Source organism: Crocuta crocuta, unplaced genomic scaffold, assembly GCF_008692635.1.
Source record: "Crocuta crocuta isolate KB4526 unplaced genomic scaffold, BGI_CrCroc_1.0 scaffold170, whole genome shotgun sequence".
In the NCBI taxonomy this organism is placed as follows: Eukaryota; Metazoa; Chordata; class Mammalia; order Carnivora; family Hyaenidae; genus Crocuta; species Crocuta crocuta.
The window spans coordinates 1419630-1434402 of record NW_027527853.1 but is presented as its reverse complement, the minus strand read 5'-3'; the positions used below and the strand labels follow the sequence as shown (position 1 = coordinate 1434402).

The 14773-nt window shown below is 47.5% G+C and overlaps 1 protein-coding gene across 3 annotated transcripts in view; it reads right to left on the bottom strand.

The window, feature by feature from the left end:
• Positions 1–3997: 3997 nt before the first annotated feature.
• HPSE2 (heparanase 2 (inactive)) overlaps positions 3998–14773 on the bottom strand; it is a 608936-nt gene continuing 598160 nt past the window's right edge. For all 3 annotated transcript variants that reach the window (XM_077780539.1, XM_077780549.1, XM_077780559.1), the window contains one exon: positions 3998–5372. In XM_077780539.1, coding sequence (XP_077636665.1) covers positions 5207–5372 — 166 coding nt within the window. In that variant the 3' untranslated portion in view covers positions 3998–5206. The remainder of the gene's footprint in view (positions 5373–14773) is intronic.

Here is a 14773-nt window from a genome sequence, read left to right as displayed (position 1 = left end):
ACATGCCGAGAACAGAAAGTTAAGAGTATTCACATTTTATTACTTACAGAATGTTACCTCAAAATAGAAACTACCTCATGGACCCAAATTCTCTGCAATCGCCAAGCTCATATAAACTTTAATATAATCTGTTTTTTGGAAGCAAATATTAACACCTGTTAAAATCCCCTGCAGAAAAAGAAATTTTTCCTGGGAGATGTTCCTGCACTTACTTTGCCAACCTCCAGATGAATAAAACTTAGGTTTTTGCTTCTTCCAAAAATACAATTTATTACATAACATTTACAACTTGAGAAAAAAAAATCCTAGAAATATTTTCATGAATAATAATTAGAAAAGTTCATGATGTGGGCTATAAAGAAGGGACCCTTTTCTCTGTTGGTGCATAGGACATGGGATTTATTTAGGAGACAGTCATTTGGAACTTGGTCAGCTCCTCACAAATCTCCCAGGGCTCCTAGGGGAGGCCTCTCTGGTGTTTGGAAGGAAGTGGGGACTGAAGCAGTTAGTTTCTTGTATTTTAGCTTTCTTGTTTTAGAGTGATCTCTTCAAGTACTACCCCTATGGCAGTGGATTTATTATTTAGTCTGGGAAGAAGAGAAACTTCCAAATCTCTCAGTGGTTGGAGCAGGCTGGCAAGTGATCTCAGAGGCAGCGCATGCATGTGTGGGTGCTGACTGGCCTGCCACTCACCTCCAGGACTTAGAAATATCAGGAATCATCACCTGTGGTGGATGGTGGTAGTAAGACTGATCCTTTACAGAAAAACACATTCCATTTATAGCACAGGCGGGTTATAGCCCTACTCACTACTCTGGCTGTTCTGGGTGAAGGCACTGCTAGGGTTCTCTGTAGACACACAGGCTGGCAAGAAAGCTAGCTGTGGGCAACTTGGAGGTGAGAAAAAGTTGACCACTACCAGTCCAATGAGAGAGAGCACCGTGCAGTGAGAGCAGGCTTTGGAGTCCAACAGATGTGGGTTCGAGTCCTGATTCTGACTCTGTTTATCCAGATGGCCTTGGACAAATCACTTCTCTGGTCTTCCCCAAACAGTCACCACCCGGGTCTGGGCACAGGAAGGTAGTTACAGACGCTTCCTTGTCCCTGTTAGTGGAACTCAGAAGCAGTGATTATAAAACTCCAGTTGTTTGGGCTTTATAAAAACTGTTTTTATTTGTGAGTGCCCATTACTATCTTATTTGCAATTTTAGTACATCCCGAGAAAAGATTGCAAACAATTCTACAATTAAGACTTAATTCCCTCTCAGTACAGCAGATTTCCCTGCACTCTGGGTTGGGAGTTCGTGGCAGAGGGAAGGCCATGGACCTGGAGAGAAGTTAGTGGAAAAGCAGTGGGCAGTGTTCAGGCTGGTAGGGGGTACTGAGGTTAGAGGGAGGGGATAGTGGAGGAACCTTGTTACATAAATGTTTATGTATTCTTCCCTTGCTTTCTCCAAGCCAGATGTCCATTATTTTTGGATGCTCTCTTGATACTTCAAATTTTTAAAGTCCTTCTCTGTCCTGGTATTTTTACTGTTAGCGGTATCCACCTGGTTCACCTTTGCTTCTGCTGGATTTAAACACTGCCCTCTTGTTTTCTGAAGTAAAGCCACTCTCAGCGGATTTCCATGGTGAATCCAGCAGCTGCATCCCTCTCAGACACAAGGGCCTGGAGTGCAAGGGCAGAGCACACCTGCAGAGGCTGGGCGTGGCCTGGAGCACCGGCCGCAGCCCTGCTGGGTCCTTCCCATTCCCACCTCAGGAGGCCTCAGCAGCTCCTGGTGCTGAGGGCCTGCGGGAGCCTTTCAGACGGAATCCGCCAGCAACCTCTGCCATTCTGGAGGGTACAGGGCTTGGGCCCATCTGCCCTGGGGACTGGCCAACTACTGGGGAGGGGCTGGGGCTACAAAGGCGATTGGTAACTGCAGTTCTGGGAGTCCCAGGCCTTAGTCTCACTGTAGCCTGGTTCTGGGATTTTCAAGCGTTTCTCCTGCCAAAGATAAGCTAATATCCCACAGTTGCAGCTTTTTCAGGGCACTATAAGAATTGAGACTTTTCTTCACGTAACAATGAGAATTTGTTCTGAGCCTCTGTGATAAGAAAGGAGAAAGAAAATCATTCCTAGAGGCAGGAAGAGCAGAAAATCATTTCAACAAAAGGCACAGACTTCTCATTATACCTTATTATGCTTTCAAATAAGCACTTCTGCAAGGCCATTCTTCAGTTTAAAGTAAAGTGGTTCCAAAGTCTTAGAAGATCGTGGTCTTGTTTTAGGAGGAAAAGTCTGCTCTGCAAGGCTGGTGGACGAACCCTCTTGTTCCAGGACCCAGCCTGGCAAGCCTGCTGCCCTGACGTGCATTGCGATATAATGTTGAGTTTTGCCACAGGCTGTCTTTTGGGGGAGTGTGATCGGGGAATCCCTTATAAGAAGTGATCCCTACTGGTTCAGGAATTATCCTCCACTCTAAAATGAAAAATCCAGGACAGATGCCGTGTACTGAAATCCCTGCAGAATACGATGTTACTGTGAGTTTCTCACTATCCTTTGAATAATGCAAATACTTCTTCCATGAGACAGTTGCAAAGTTAGAATTGCAGGACCCCAAAGATACATTTCAGTGATTCCCTTTCCCTTTATTAACTAAAAAACCAAAAAACACAATAAAACAATAAACCAAAAAACCAAAACTTTAACCTCTTGGGAGCATTTAATACACAGAGAAAGAAAAAAGAAGCAGAAACTGCCTGTATTCTGCACGCTTAGAAGCTTAGTGAAGAACCAGCACTATTTACACAAAGTGTGCTTGCCCAGAGCTCTGGACATTTGGCTGCAGTGAATTAGCAGGGCCTGTGGAAAGGTAAGGGGGTAAGGCTGTGAGGTGAGCGACCACTGGGCGTGTGGTTAAGTGAGCAGGCTCTGGATTATTCTGAGCTCAGCAACCCACTCCCCTGGGTGGCCCTGGGCAGCCTATGAACCTCTCTGCGCCTCACAGGAAGGTGGGGGTGAAACTGGTGACTCCTTCAGGGGGCTACTATGTTGGTAAAGCAAACTAGCCAGGGCCAGGCCCACAGGGACAGTCACTCATGTCATCATCAGGAGCCTGCAGCTATGCCTGTATGGCACATAGGAGAGATTTTGATATCTGCACACATTTTTTAAAGCTTGGGGAAACAACTTGTGTGTCTCTTTTCCTCTCTCTTCTGCACTCGGGCTGTCCTCTGACTCTGCTTTGTTTGCTTTCTACCCCGGTCTTGGCACTTCTCTCTCCTCCCCTTGCAGAGCTGAGGCTTCAGCAGGAGGTCCCTGCTTCCCGAGAAGAGGAGGCCCCTGGATCTCCATCGTTTCTGGGCTGAGCACACCCTGACTCGGTCCAGCCCACTCATTGCCCCCCACGCTCCCCCCTGCCCACTTTGCTGGCTGTAGCACACACCTCCTGCACCTGCTGACAAACACGTCAAAACCAAGTCCACTCTGCCTCGTTCATAGACTGAGCCCATTGGCTTCCTGGTTCTCCCAGCTGTATCTCCTGGACTTGTGTAATCTCCCTTGTGTAATCTTCCTCCCATGTCTCACCTCAGACCTGGCCCTGTCCTTAGCCTTTTGGGCATCTTAGGCATCTGCTTGGCCCCTGGCCTCAGCAGCCCTGGCCCTCCAATCCTGTACTCTCTTAACAGCANCCCACGAACCGCGAGATCATGACCCAAGCGAAAGTCGGACGCTTAACCGACTAAGCCACCCAGGCGCCCCTGGATCACTCTCTTAATTGGAACCCTCTGACGTTGTCAAATATCTCCTCCTTTGAAAAAGTGCCATTCATGTCTTTTATCCTGAGAAAGAAAATCAAACCTACAGAAAAGACAGTCATTTCCCTGGCAGCTTATTGGAGTCTTGCCCCTTGAATCATATAGAAGGTCTTAATCATGAGCTTTAAATCAGTCTGCTTCCCCCTACCCAACTCCAGGGCTTCCCACCCACCACTTCACAGTTCCCCATCAGACCTCCGCCTCCAGATTACCCCTTCTCCCACGGGGTGAGCCCAAAGCTTTGTTCTGTGCTCACACTGGCTGGTCTGGGGTAGCACAGACCTGGTCATCTTTCATGACCAGATTAGATTTCTGCCTCATAAATGCCATTGAGAAGCACAGAGCTACTTAGGAAGAGGCAGCAAGGTTAGATTCAATTGTGTCTTACGTGATGACTTTAGATTTACACGGTTTTTTATGGTTTTGGTCAGACAAACCATGAAAGGCTTGGCCTACAAGCCCTTAAGATTCCCTCAGATTTGATGCAGGTCTAAGTATTCGTTTGTTCAGCTGGGGTGTGCGTGCATGTGTGCATGCATCTGTGTTTGGTGGTTCAGTGTGCTTTCTCTTCATACTAAAACTCCCTCCCAGACACATGACTGATGATGATTGCTTTTTGTGGTGCCTAATACGTTGTTCTCCACTCCATGAATATTGTTACCTGACTCCCATTCCAACCCAAGGGGAATCTGGATTCACAGAGGAATAGAACCCTTGGACAAGATCTGGAGTATGATTGCAATTTTACTTTTGAAGCACCCGTTTCCCAGAGGAGTAGCCAGTGATGGATGCCACTGTCAGAAGCCCAGATGCGCACACTCATACATCAGCCAGGAAATGACATAAACAGCTCACCCAGCAGGCCGGCGCCGACCCACCCACTTGCTCCCCTGTGGGAAGAGAGGTGGTAGGAAACCCAGGGCAGCAGAAGGGAACAGGCCAGGGAAAGGAGGTGGGAGAGGACCGGGCTCTTGCAGGCCCACCTGGTTCTTTCTTTCCTCATCTTCTGCTGAGGTCAGCAGTCACGGGCTCAGGGCCATAGCTCTATTGCTATGTGACCAGGATCATGAGAGCTGTTTCCTTTGTCCTGGGAGCGGGCCATCAGCTTGTTTTCATGGTACGTGCACATGGGTACATACAGCTCTACACACATACCTTCATCCTTACATAGGTACAGGTGATGTCTATATTTTCCTTCGGGGCGGATGTGGCCTACCTAGGCTAAGCTCATGCTATGGCATTTGTCTCTTTGGAGAGCAAGTCTGTGCTGATTCCAGCAGGATTGGGCAGCAGAGACTGGTTTGTTGCTAAGAAGATGTCTGAAAAATAAGGACACTATTAGGGCAGGAGAGTGGAAAGCAGTCCAGCAGGCCAGCTGGTAACTTGGGAGTGTGAGGGTGATTTATCGGTAGCGGCAGGCCAAAGCGTTGACATTCTTGACCACGTAAAAGCCCATGGTAACTGGAGGGATGACCAATGTCCGGCCGGCCCGCAGGGGGCGGGGCTTCAGCTCTGGGAGGGTCCCATCGTCCACCATCACTAAGGGCTGGCCATTCAGCTGCACTGACCTGCAGAGAAGAAAAATAGCAGGGGCTTGTTATTCATCATCCCAGCAGAGCCTGTCTGATATTTGCCCAGCCATCACTTACTGACACTTGCTGTGCCCAAGTGCTCACCTGGGTATTTTACTTTTAAAAACTCATTTAAAAATTCTAGCAATGCTCTGAGAAAGAAATTGGCACTATCCTATTTTACCTAGAGTGCCTAAGTGACTTGTCCAAGGTCACACAGTCTAGGTCTGGGAGCCAGGATTTGAACACAGGAAGTCTAGTTCCAGAGACACAGCATTTAGACAGATGAGAAGTCAGCAATGCAGAAGCTGAAAAATGTCTTATGCCTGTTTTTTAAAACCATAATAGCAATTCTGTTTGGCTTTTTACCTAAAGCATTTTTTCCTGTGGAGTGATGCAACGTCTTATGATGGTTTCAGAAATCTCCTATTTAACTGGTGTCTTTAATTTATTTGAGGGATTTGAGAATTAACATCATGTCACTTGTCTAGGGTTGTTCTGAAAGAGGACAGAGACATTTGGAGACTCCTTTTTCTAGTCTAAGAGTGAGTTTTCATATCGAATATTTAACGGATGTTTCTGTTTTAGCAGCACAATGGAGAAGGTGATAAAGTATGCATTCTTTAAAATTCCAGTTCACCCATCCTGCCTGCTTTTATTGTTCTGTGTACCAGCCATCTCCAATCCTGGAAAGAGGGCCGCATACGGAGCGCACTTGGGAGAAAGGGAAATAGCTCATCACCCATCCTTGGCCTGTGGTACAGAATCCAGAGAACTTCCCAGCTGTTCCTGACCCACAATGACTCATACAGCCATGCACCCAGATTGAAGCTCCGTTTTCTGGGCCAGAAGAAAAGGCTAGAGCCAGGCCACCAGCTGGAAGTAAGGCTGTGAGTCACCCTCAGAAAATCAACATCGCATAGTGATGGCTGTTTTGGGCCCTTGCTCAATCTCCAGCGTGATAACTTTGCAGTGATATAATCTGAGCTGTAAAGAGACTGAAACGTTAGAAATTGATACAGAGGTCTTTGTTTCATGTGCCTTGTGTGCTGTGAATGACAGATAGGTTTAGAGAGAGATAAGCAGACCTCTGCCCAGCAGAGCAGCACACTCCCCGAGAGGAGTGTGTTGTGAACTGATCCCAACAGAGAGTGAGGCAGGGAGGCAGGTCCAGGCCTGTCCCACACAGGTAAGTTTGGGCCTGGTCCAGACCTGACAGGCCAGAGGGACAGCCGCGCTCCACTTGCAGGAGTGACTGAGGAATGAAAGAGGGAGCAGGGGGCTGAAGAGCCAGGCCTGCCTCTGGAAAGTGTGGAAGTAGGAGAACCGAGATCTGGTAAGTGTTGACCTCATCAAATCTGCAAGGCGCTTTTGCTCCAAATGTGACACTCTTTGGTGAAGACAGTCTATTCGTCTACTCATTAGAGTGGGATGCAGGATGAGGAGAAGGGGTCCAGTTGCAAAAAAAAAAAAAGCCCCAAAACAAACAAAAGTAACAACAACAACAACAACAACACGCCAGAACAGGTCTTCACAGTGTATTTTCATCATTTTGTTCAGGTGGTGTGAGTATCCAACAACCAGACATATGCACTAACAAATAAACGTTCAATAATGTAATTAATCTTTCCAATGACTACTCAGTTGACATCACTGCTCTCCTTGAAAACCTTCAGTGGCCCTCTTACACAGGGAGTCGGGTGCAAGTCCCTCCCACTAAGGAATTTAGCTTTGTGTGGTCCCAGAGCATTGGTATCTCTGGGTTCTGGGAAGTGCAAAAAAGTATGATAAGCAAGCCTTTGAATTTCTATATTGTTATCTTGGGACAGGCCCCATTCTGATTCCTTGTTGGTTATTTCAAAAGCTAACCCAGAACCAGGGAGCATTGTTGAGATTCTGGACCAATCTGTAATTCCAAGAGCCCAGTCACTGACTTGCTAGGCAGTCTGGCAAATCTCTTCGCCTCCCTTCCTGAGGTTTTCTTATCTGTGCAACTGCTCTAGGCTGTAGGGCCAGAGACATGAAATACAAAGTATGAAGGTGCTTTGAGAGCATAACAAACACATAAGTGGGACATGGTGTTTTATTAATTTTTTTTTGCTGTAGTTACGGGACACTTATTGGTCCTTGTACTTGACTGCTCTTGGGAGTGACAAGTTCATGGCTCTTTCTTAAAGCCCTCTCTTCCCTGAGCTCTCATGGGACACCTCTCTCTCTCTCTCTCTCTCTCTCTCTCCCCCCTCCACCCCCACCCTCACTCCCTTGACCCTCCATTTCTGCATGTGGTTGCCTTCTGGGGGGGCACTACTGGCTTCTACCTGCCTCTCAGATGCTGGGGTTCTCAATGCTTTGTCTTTGGATCTCTTCTCCCACATAGCACCCCCTCGCTGAGTACGTTTACTCACACCCAGGCCTTTGATTGTTATATACATCAGTGCTTCCCAAACCTGGCCTAGATCCTTCTAACTAATGTATCTCCACTTGGCTGTCCCCCAGGAACTTCAAAGTCTCTATGTCTAAAGTCAAAATCTTCTCCTCAAACCCTGTCCTTTCCTTTGCCTTTTTTGTATTGGTAACACCATCTATCCAATTACCTAAGCCAGAAAGCTGTCACCTGGGACTTTGCCCCCAATTCTCTGTCAGCGGCACTGAGTCCAATCAATTCTACCTTTTAATATTTTTCATATCTGCTTCTTTCTCTCCCCTCACTGCTACTATTTTAGTCCAGAACTTTCCATGTAACCCATCTCTCTGCCCCCTGCCTTGCCTTCCTCCTGCTGCCTGCCACACTGCCGACAGAGCAATCAATTGCTGTCACTGCCTTAAACTCCCCGGCATCTCCCCGTCCCTTCTGCTTTCACATGGACAGCGAGGCCTGGCCCCGGCTAGCTCTACAGGCTCAAATTCTGCAAGCACTCCTTACTCCCATGCTGAGTGGCTCACTGACCTTGGGGTGTGGGCACAGGCTGAGTTGGCAGTTAGAACCATGAATAAAGATTGTTTCTCAATGAAAAGATAGTTAAGACTTGCAATAAATGAAATAAATATTTCTCAAATGAAAATGTAAGTAGACACTGTTGGAAATAAAGTATACAACTTCATTTACAAGTACAGTAAATATTTTTCAAATGTAAATACCAATACACTTGGGGTTAATAAGTCACAAGTTCATTTAAAATTTTTATAAAATTCCTAACAGATTTTTTTTGGGGGGGGGGAGGAGGGGAATATGATGTGCTTTTTTCAAGCAAGAGATTTAAAAGGACACTTACTATAATGGGGGAGGCCCGTGACATGTGCTGACATCACAGAGGAACCATAGTCCTTTTCAAGCCCAGTGCCCTCACCGGGCGTGACCAAATTCAACACCCTGAGGTCCCATGTCTGCAGGGCCCCTTCCTCCTGGAGCACAGACAGCTTCCTTAGCCGTGCTCTGTCAGACTCACCACACTGGGTCTTTGCAGAACTCCTCAGGTGCTGCCCCCTGTGGGGAACCTTCTCTGAACCCTATCTGGGCAGGAGCCCCAACTCTGGACTCTTGTGAATCCCAAGCTGATACCACCTCACTGAACTGCAGTGTCTTTCTCTCTCACTGGGCTGTGAGATTGGTTAGGAAAGGGATCGTGTCTTTCATCCCTAAATCCTCGGTGACCAACAAGGTGTTTGGCATAGAGGGATGGAATATTTTGGAACAAGTGAATGAGCTCTGAGGCTCTTTTGCATCACTTCTGATCTTCTAGGGTGGAGTTTCTCCAGCCTGAGAGAGGCTCCCTGGAGGGCCGCTGAGTGTCTTTACAGATTTCATTAACCTACCAATTACTCTCGCTTTCAGTGGTTCTGGAGGTGTTAGATAAGACCTGAATTATCGCTGATTCTCAGTCATTCACCAGATAACTTATCCCAGCCTGACGCGAGGCCATTGATCATGGATAGTGTTTTTTATCCTTAAGAAAGATCCATACGACCATCTCTTAGCTAAGCCAACATGAATTAATTTGGTGAGACCCTGAGTCCCCATACATCCTCATCTATAAAGTTCCTCCATTATAAAGGCAGATCATGTGCTTTACCACCTCCATTCTATTTTTCCTGCTTACATTTTTCTTTTAATATTTATCCTGTTACCCAGTGAAGTCACATTTTGCTAAATATTACAATAATCCTTCATTTTTATGAAAACTTTGTAAGTTTAAAAATAATCACATTGATGATAAAAATCACTGATTAGCACACAATGTCTATTCAAAAGGCATTTTGCAGTGATTTCATTTGACTTTTGCATTTAGTCTTTCCAACAACCAACTGAGGTAGGGATTAGCATCCCTATATTACACGTGAGGAAATCAAAGTTTAGAGGCGCTTCAACTTCACACAGCTAGTAAGTGGTAAGGGTGAGATTTGCAATGCTCCCTCGTGATTGCTACAGAGCCCTGTGAAGTACATGGGGCAGTTATTAGTATTGTAACTTTGCTTACTGAAGTGAGGTCAGAGAGGTTAAGTGGTCTGGGCAAGGTCACATAGCTAATAGGTGGCTAAGCCAGGTCTCGAATTCAGTCTTCCGACACCTCTTTCTACTATTTGGTGTTGTGCTCCAATTCCAGATGGCACTCACCAAGATCATGTTTCTTTATTTCAAAATCTTACCTTATCATATTTCCATCATATTTTGGGATCTCCTCCACTGCTCATGACTTTTCAAACCAAGTGCTAAATGATTTGGCCTATATTGGACTATTTTTCTTAATTCCCTAGCTGCTGAGGGCATTTAAATTATCCAAATATTAGGACAACTGCATTTTATCACCATTTGTTTTTACAAAGTATGAGTTACTTTTGAATTCCTAAACTTGTTTTCTTTATTTTGCATGCTATTTGACATGGGATTCAATGTGTCAGTGAGGAGTCAAGCCCTCTGCTCCCCCGGTCTCTCTGGGAGTCCCTTGCCCAGGTCACCCTCCTTCGCCCCACCACCTGTCTACAGTCTCTGGTCATTATGTCTTGCCCTGTTTCTTGCTAGCCCTGGATACAAAAGCAAGCTTTCAACTATTCTGAGGTCCCAGAGAGGCAGGTCTAGTGAGCATGCCCTTTGCCAGTCTTGAAGATAATATGCTAGACTCTGGTCTGGCTCTGGCTGACCTTGTTGGGGCAGAGGCTGGGGAAGCCTGTGTATTATTGGGAGCAGGCTTGAAAGCTGTGTCTGCTTCTGGCTGGTATATTTGGGACCTTGAGTGGGGGAGTTGAAGGGACTTAGAGAGATAATCATTCTGCCTCAGCTACTTTGAGGGAATGATTTGCCTTCTCTGAGCTTGGGTTTCTCCATGTGTAAGATAGACTAGATGAAACCTCAGATTCCTTCCCTCTTTTCTTAGGTGGGTTGTCCAAAGCCTAACATCTAGCTTGAGGCAGAGTTTAATGTGAAATTCAGAGTGATCCTGCACAAATAGAAATGTGATCCTGGCATTCACCTACCTAGTGTTCAGTAGTTCCCTGCTGATCTCAGAACACTGTCCAAAGCCTTTACAAGACCCCACAGGCAAAGCCTTTTACTCACCTCTCCAGCCCCTTAGAGAGGCTCACCCTAGTTCCTGCCATTCCTGCCCCCCGCTCCCACCACCTCCCGTGATTCCATGCTGCAGCTTCTCCGAGCACAATCTCTGACCTCAGAGTTTGTGGACATGTTGCTCCTGCTCCCTGGAACCTTCTACTCCGTCCCACTTCCATCTGCCTTTTTCTGGATAATTTCTCCTATCTGTCCTTCAGGTCCGGTGGTGCTTCCATATGACCCCATACTTCTTGGGTCTCTGCCCTCATCACAGGGTATTAGCATTGTTGACTGCTTGTCAGTCTGTCCACTAGACAGGAAAACCGTTGTCTGTTCCGTTCATTCCTGTGCTCTCCCTATACCAACTTACATAGCAGGCACTCAGTAGAATAAGGATTGGAGATAAATATGGGGCAGACGAACCTAGAAGGAAAAGACACCAGACTGGAGAACCCGAGACCGGAGTTTTAGTCCAGACTTCCAGCATGAAACGTACAGGCCTGGACATGGTCTCAGTCTCCGGATCGTTAAACCATGAGAGACGGGGAAGGTGGGAAAGAAGGAGTTGGGACCAGGGGAGGGGGGGGGAAGGAGAGAGAGGAAAGAGAATGTATCCGAATCTGAGCGTGTGTAGGCACCAGCTCTGCTTGCTCCTCACTACCCCCCACCTCCTAGTCGGACTCTCGCTCCAGAGTGCTCCCCTGGGCGCCACTAGAGGGCACTCTTGCTCTACACAACAGTGGCGGAGAGCCGACTCGGCCCTGGCTCCCGGGCAACCAGAGCACGAACGTTGCCCAGACAGCCGGCACACGGTCCCCGCAGGGCCCGGAGCGTTTGGCCTCCCGGAGGAAGAAACCACAAGGTCAATCAAACCCCAGCAAAAACTTCGTTGCGGTCCACTTGGCAAGGGGCCCACCCGAATGTGGCCAATATGAAGGAATCAGGCGCATCCGGGCTTCGATTCCCGCCGGGGTGCGGGCTTCTCCGCCAGTGTGCAGGGAGGGGGTCCGCGCAGGTGTGGGGCTGGCGGTGTCCGCGCGACCCAGCGCCCCGCTCTCCCGGCCCGGTTCCCGACGCCCCGGTTTCCCCGCCGCCACGCACCTGTGTGTGCTTTACAGGCCCTCGAGGCCGAGGCCCCGCTGCCCTCTCACGGCCCCCTTGCTGAGTTAGGAAGCTGATATGCGCAGTGCCCTGCCCTTCTCCGGGTCAGGGGCAGGTTAGAGCCTGGAGGTTCAGGACGGAGGGGCCTTGCTCCTCTCCCCTGTGCCAGGAGCGGCAGTTTATCTGGGGGAGCTTAGAAAGGAAGTTCCTTTGAAATGGCCATGAGTGATCGCTACCCCACTGACGAGGGCTGCTCAGGAGTGGCCGCAGGCTGGTGTCACCCCGTCTCAGAGACTTGCTCGGCTGGAGCAAAGGCTAAAGGATGCTCATTACCCTCTCAGGAGTGCTCCTGCCTCAGGGGTTCTGGGGAGGATTTCAAGTGTGCCCTGAAGCTTTCCTCCTGCGTACTTTTTGCCTTGCCCGGAATCTGGTAGACTCTGTCAAAAAGTCCAGCCTTCCCTCCAGGCCCCATTAGATGTGGCCGCCTTCCCAGGAACTTATTTGATAGTCCCAGCTGGAAAAGAGGCCCATTATCTGCAGCTCCCTCTTTAGCATGCATCCTTCTCAGCTTTGTATTATCTGTGTGCTGGGGTCATTTTGCATGCAGACCAAACTGTTCTCATCTTAATTTTCAGTAGCATGTGGTATGGTAGCAAGAAGTAGCAAGTCTTCTTGCTTCTGAGAGTCATTCTAATTAACGTTTGTTGAGTTCCACTCAGTCAACCTCTCTAGGAGTTCTCCTGATTGGACACTCCAATCTCTTTCTCTGTTGTTAGTTAGAGGAGATGGTACAAGAGAGAGCAAATGGAGATGAATGCTTCCTGTTTCCCTCATGCCTCCAATAGCCCACATCATATATGAAGTTCCTGGCCACTGAGACGTTTTGAGGTTGATAAGATCATTTGCCCTTCATCCTGTTCTTTGAGGGGCATCCTGAAGCAATGAGGAGTTTCGATCTGGCTTCTGTACACTGGGACTCCTTCATGCAAGCAGAACTGGGGGATTTTATAGGCGAGTTGTTGGAGATATAGGCTTTTCCTGTTTGCAGTCAGGTTTGGGGGTCATGATTTGATCTTTGTTCTATCCAAGTCTGTGTAATAATGGTCCAAGCCATAATGGGATTCTACCATGTGCTTCTAATGGCTTAAATAACTTAGCACATTTGGCAGACAAGATGAGAGCCCAGTGAAGGAATCTGGATTTATACTGATATTGTTAATTCCCAACAGATGGGCAAATCATCTGGGGGCAGTTTGGGAAGAAAATCTGATTCTGCGACCATCTCAAGGCTCCATGTCATAGGCATATCATACTCAAACCACAGGACACAAGAGGAACAGCTATAAAAACTATGGGGAGACTTAACATGTGGTTAACTCCATTCCCTTCCTGTTGTAAAGAATCAGTGCCATGATGTCCGACATTCATTAGTGTTATGTAAGGGGCGTTACTCATATCCCTACTGTTCTCTGTGTTGCATAAATTCAATTGTAGCAGACATGGTCCTAACCTTACCCATAAAGACAGAAAGCCCAGAAACATGCAAATGTGTGGTCAGACACACCATAGTTAATACATTACACAAGGAGGGAGACAGGAAAATCACACTTCTTGGCCTAGATTTGAGGTCTTCTGCGTTCTAGTCCTATTATATTTTTGTGGGCTTTCCCCTCACCTTACAAAGCATCCTGCATTCCAGTCATATAAGATGATTTGCTACCACCCACCCCCTTCAAATAAAATGGGCCTTGAACTTTTATACTTCTGAACTTTCAGTAATCTCATCCCACTGTCTAGAATCTCCTTCCATCTATCAGTTCCTAGAGGTATGGCTCATCCTTCCAACTCCTGCTGAATGCACCTCAGCCATGAGGACCTCCCAGATTGCCAGGTCAGAAGTCATCTCTGCCTTCCTTACACTCCCCTCTCCTATATTTACCCTCCTGCGGTCTGTCTTATCTTTTTGTCTTAGTCTCCTTAGTGGCAAGAGACCAGGTTCCCCGAGCCCTAGCTGTGTGGAGCTGGAGGAGACAGTGTGGGGGTGAGGAGCATATCATTTATGGGCAGTCTGTAGGTGAGATGAAGAGAGTCAGGAGGGCCAGTGTGTGCATGCATGTTTGCATGTGCACGCACGTGCACGTGTGCACAGATGGGTTTTCCATTTGTAAAAGTATGAGATCAAGTCCATAAGCCACACCCCAAATTAGTTCCATCATTCTAAAGTCACAGCTCCCTGGATACCTATTCACATATGTTAAATCAAGGGAACAAGTATCTCGGTTTAATGGGATTTTGATAAACTGTTCCCTATAATATCAGGTGCACTGGTGCACCCTCAAAAGTGAAAAACAGGACATTCCAGGTGTCACAGGCTCTGTTCCAGGGCCCACAGATGTCAAAATGTAGTGTGCAGTGACTCTGAATTGTTCTTGCAAGGATGAGCAGAAAAGAAGTAGTCTGCCAAGGGCGCCTGGGTGGCTTAGTCGGTTAAGCGTCCGACTTTCTCTTAGGTCATGATCTCGCGGTTCGTGGGTTCGAGCCCCGCATCGGGCTCTGTGCTGACTGCCAGCTCAGAGCCTGGAGACTGTTTCAGTCTGTGACTCCCTCTCTCTCTGACCCTCCCCTGCTCACGCTGTCTCTCTCTCTCCTAGAAATAAATAAAACATTAAAAAAAAAAAAAAAGAAGTAGTCTGCCAAGTGACTGTTGGTGTTTTCGGCAGCTGGTTGGTAGTTCGGTGCTCCAAGCACCTATCCT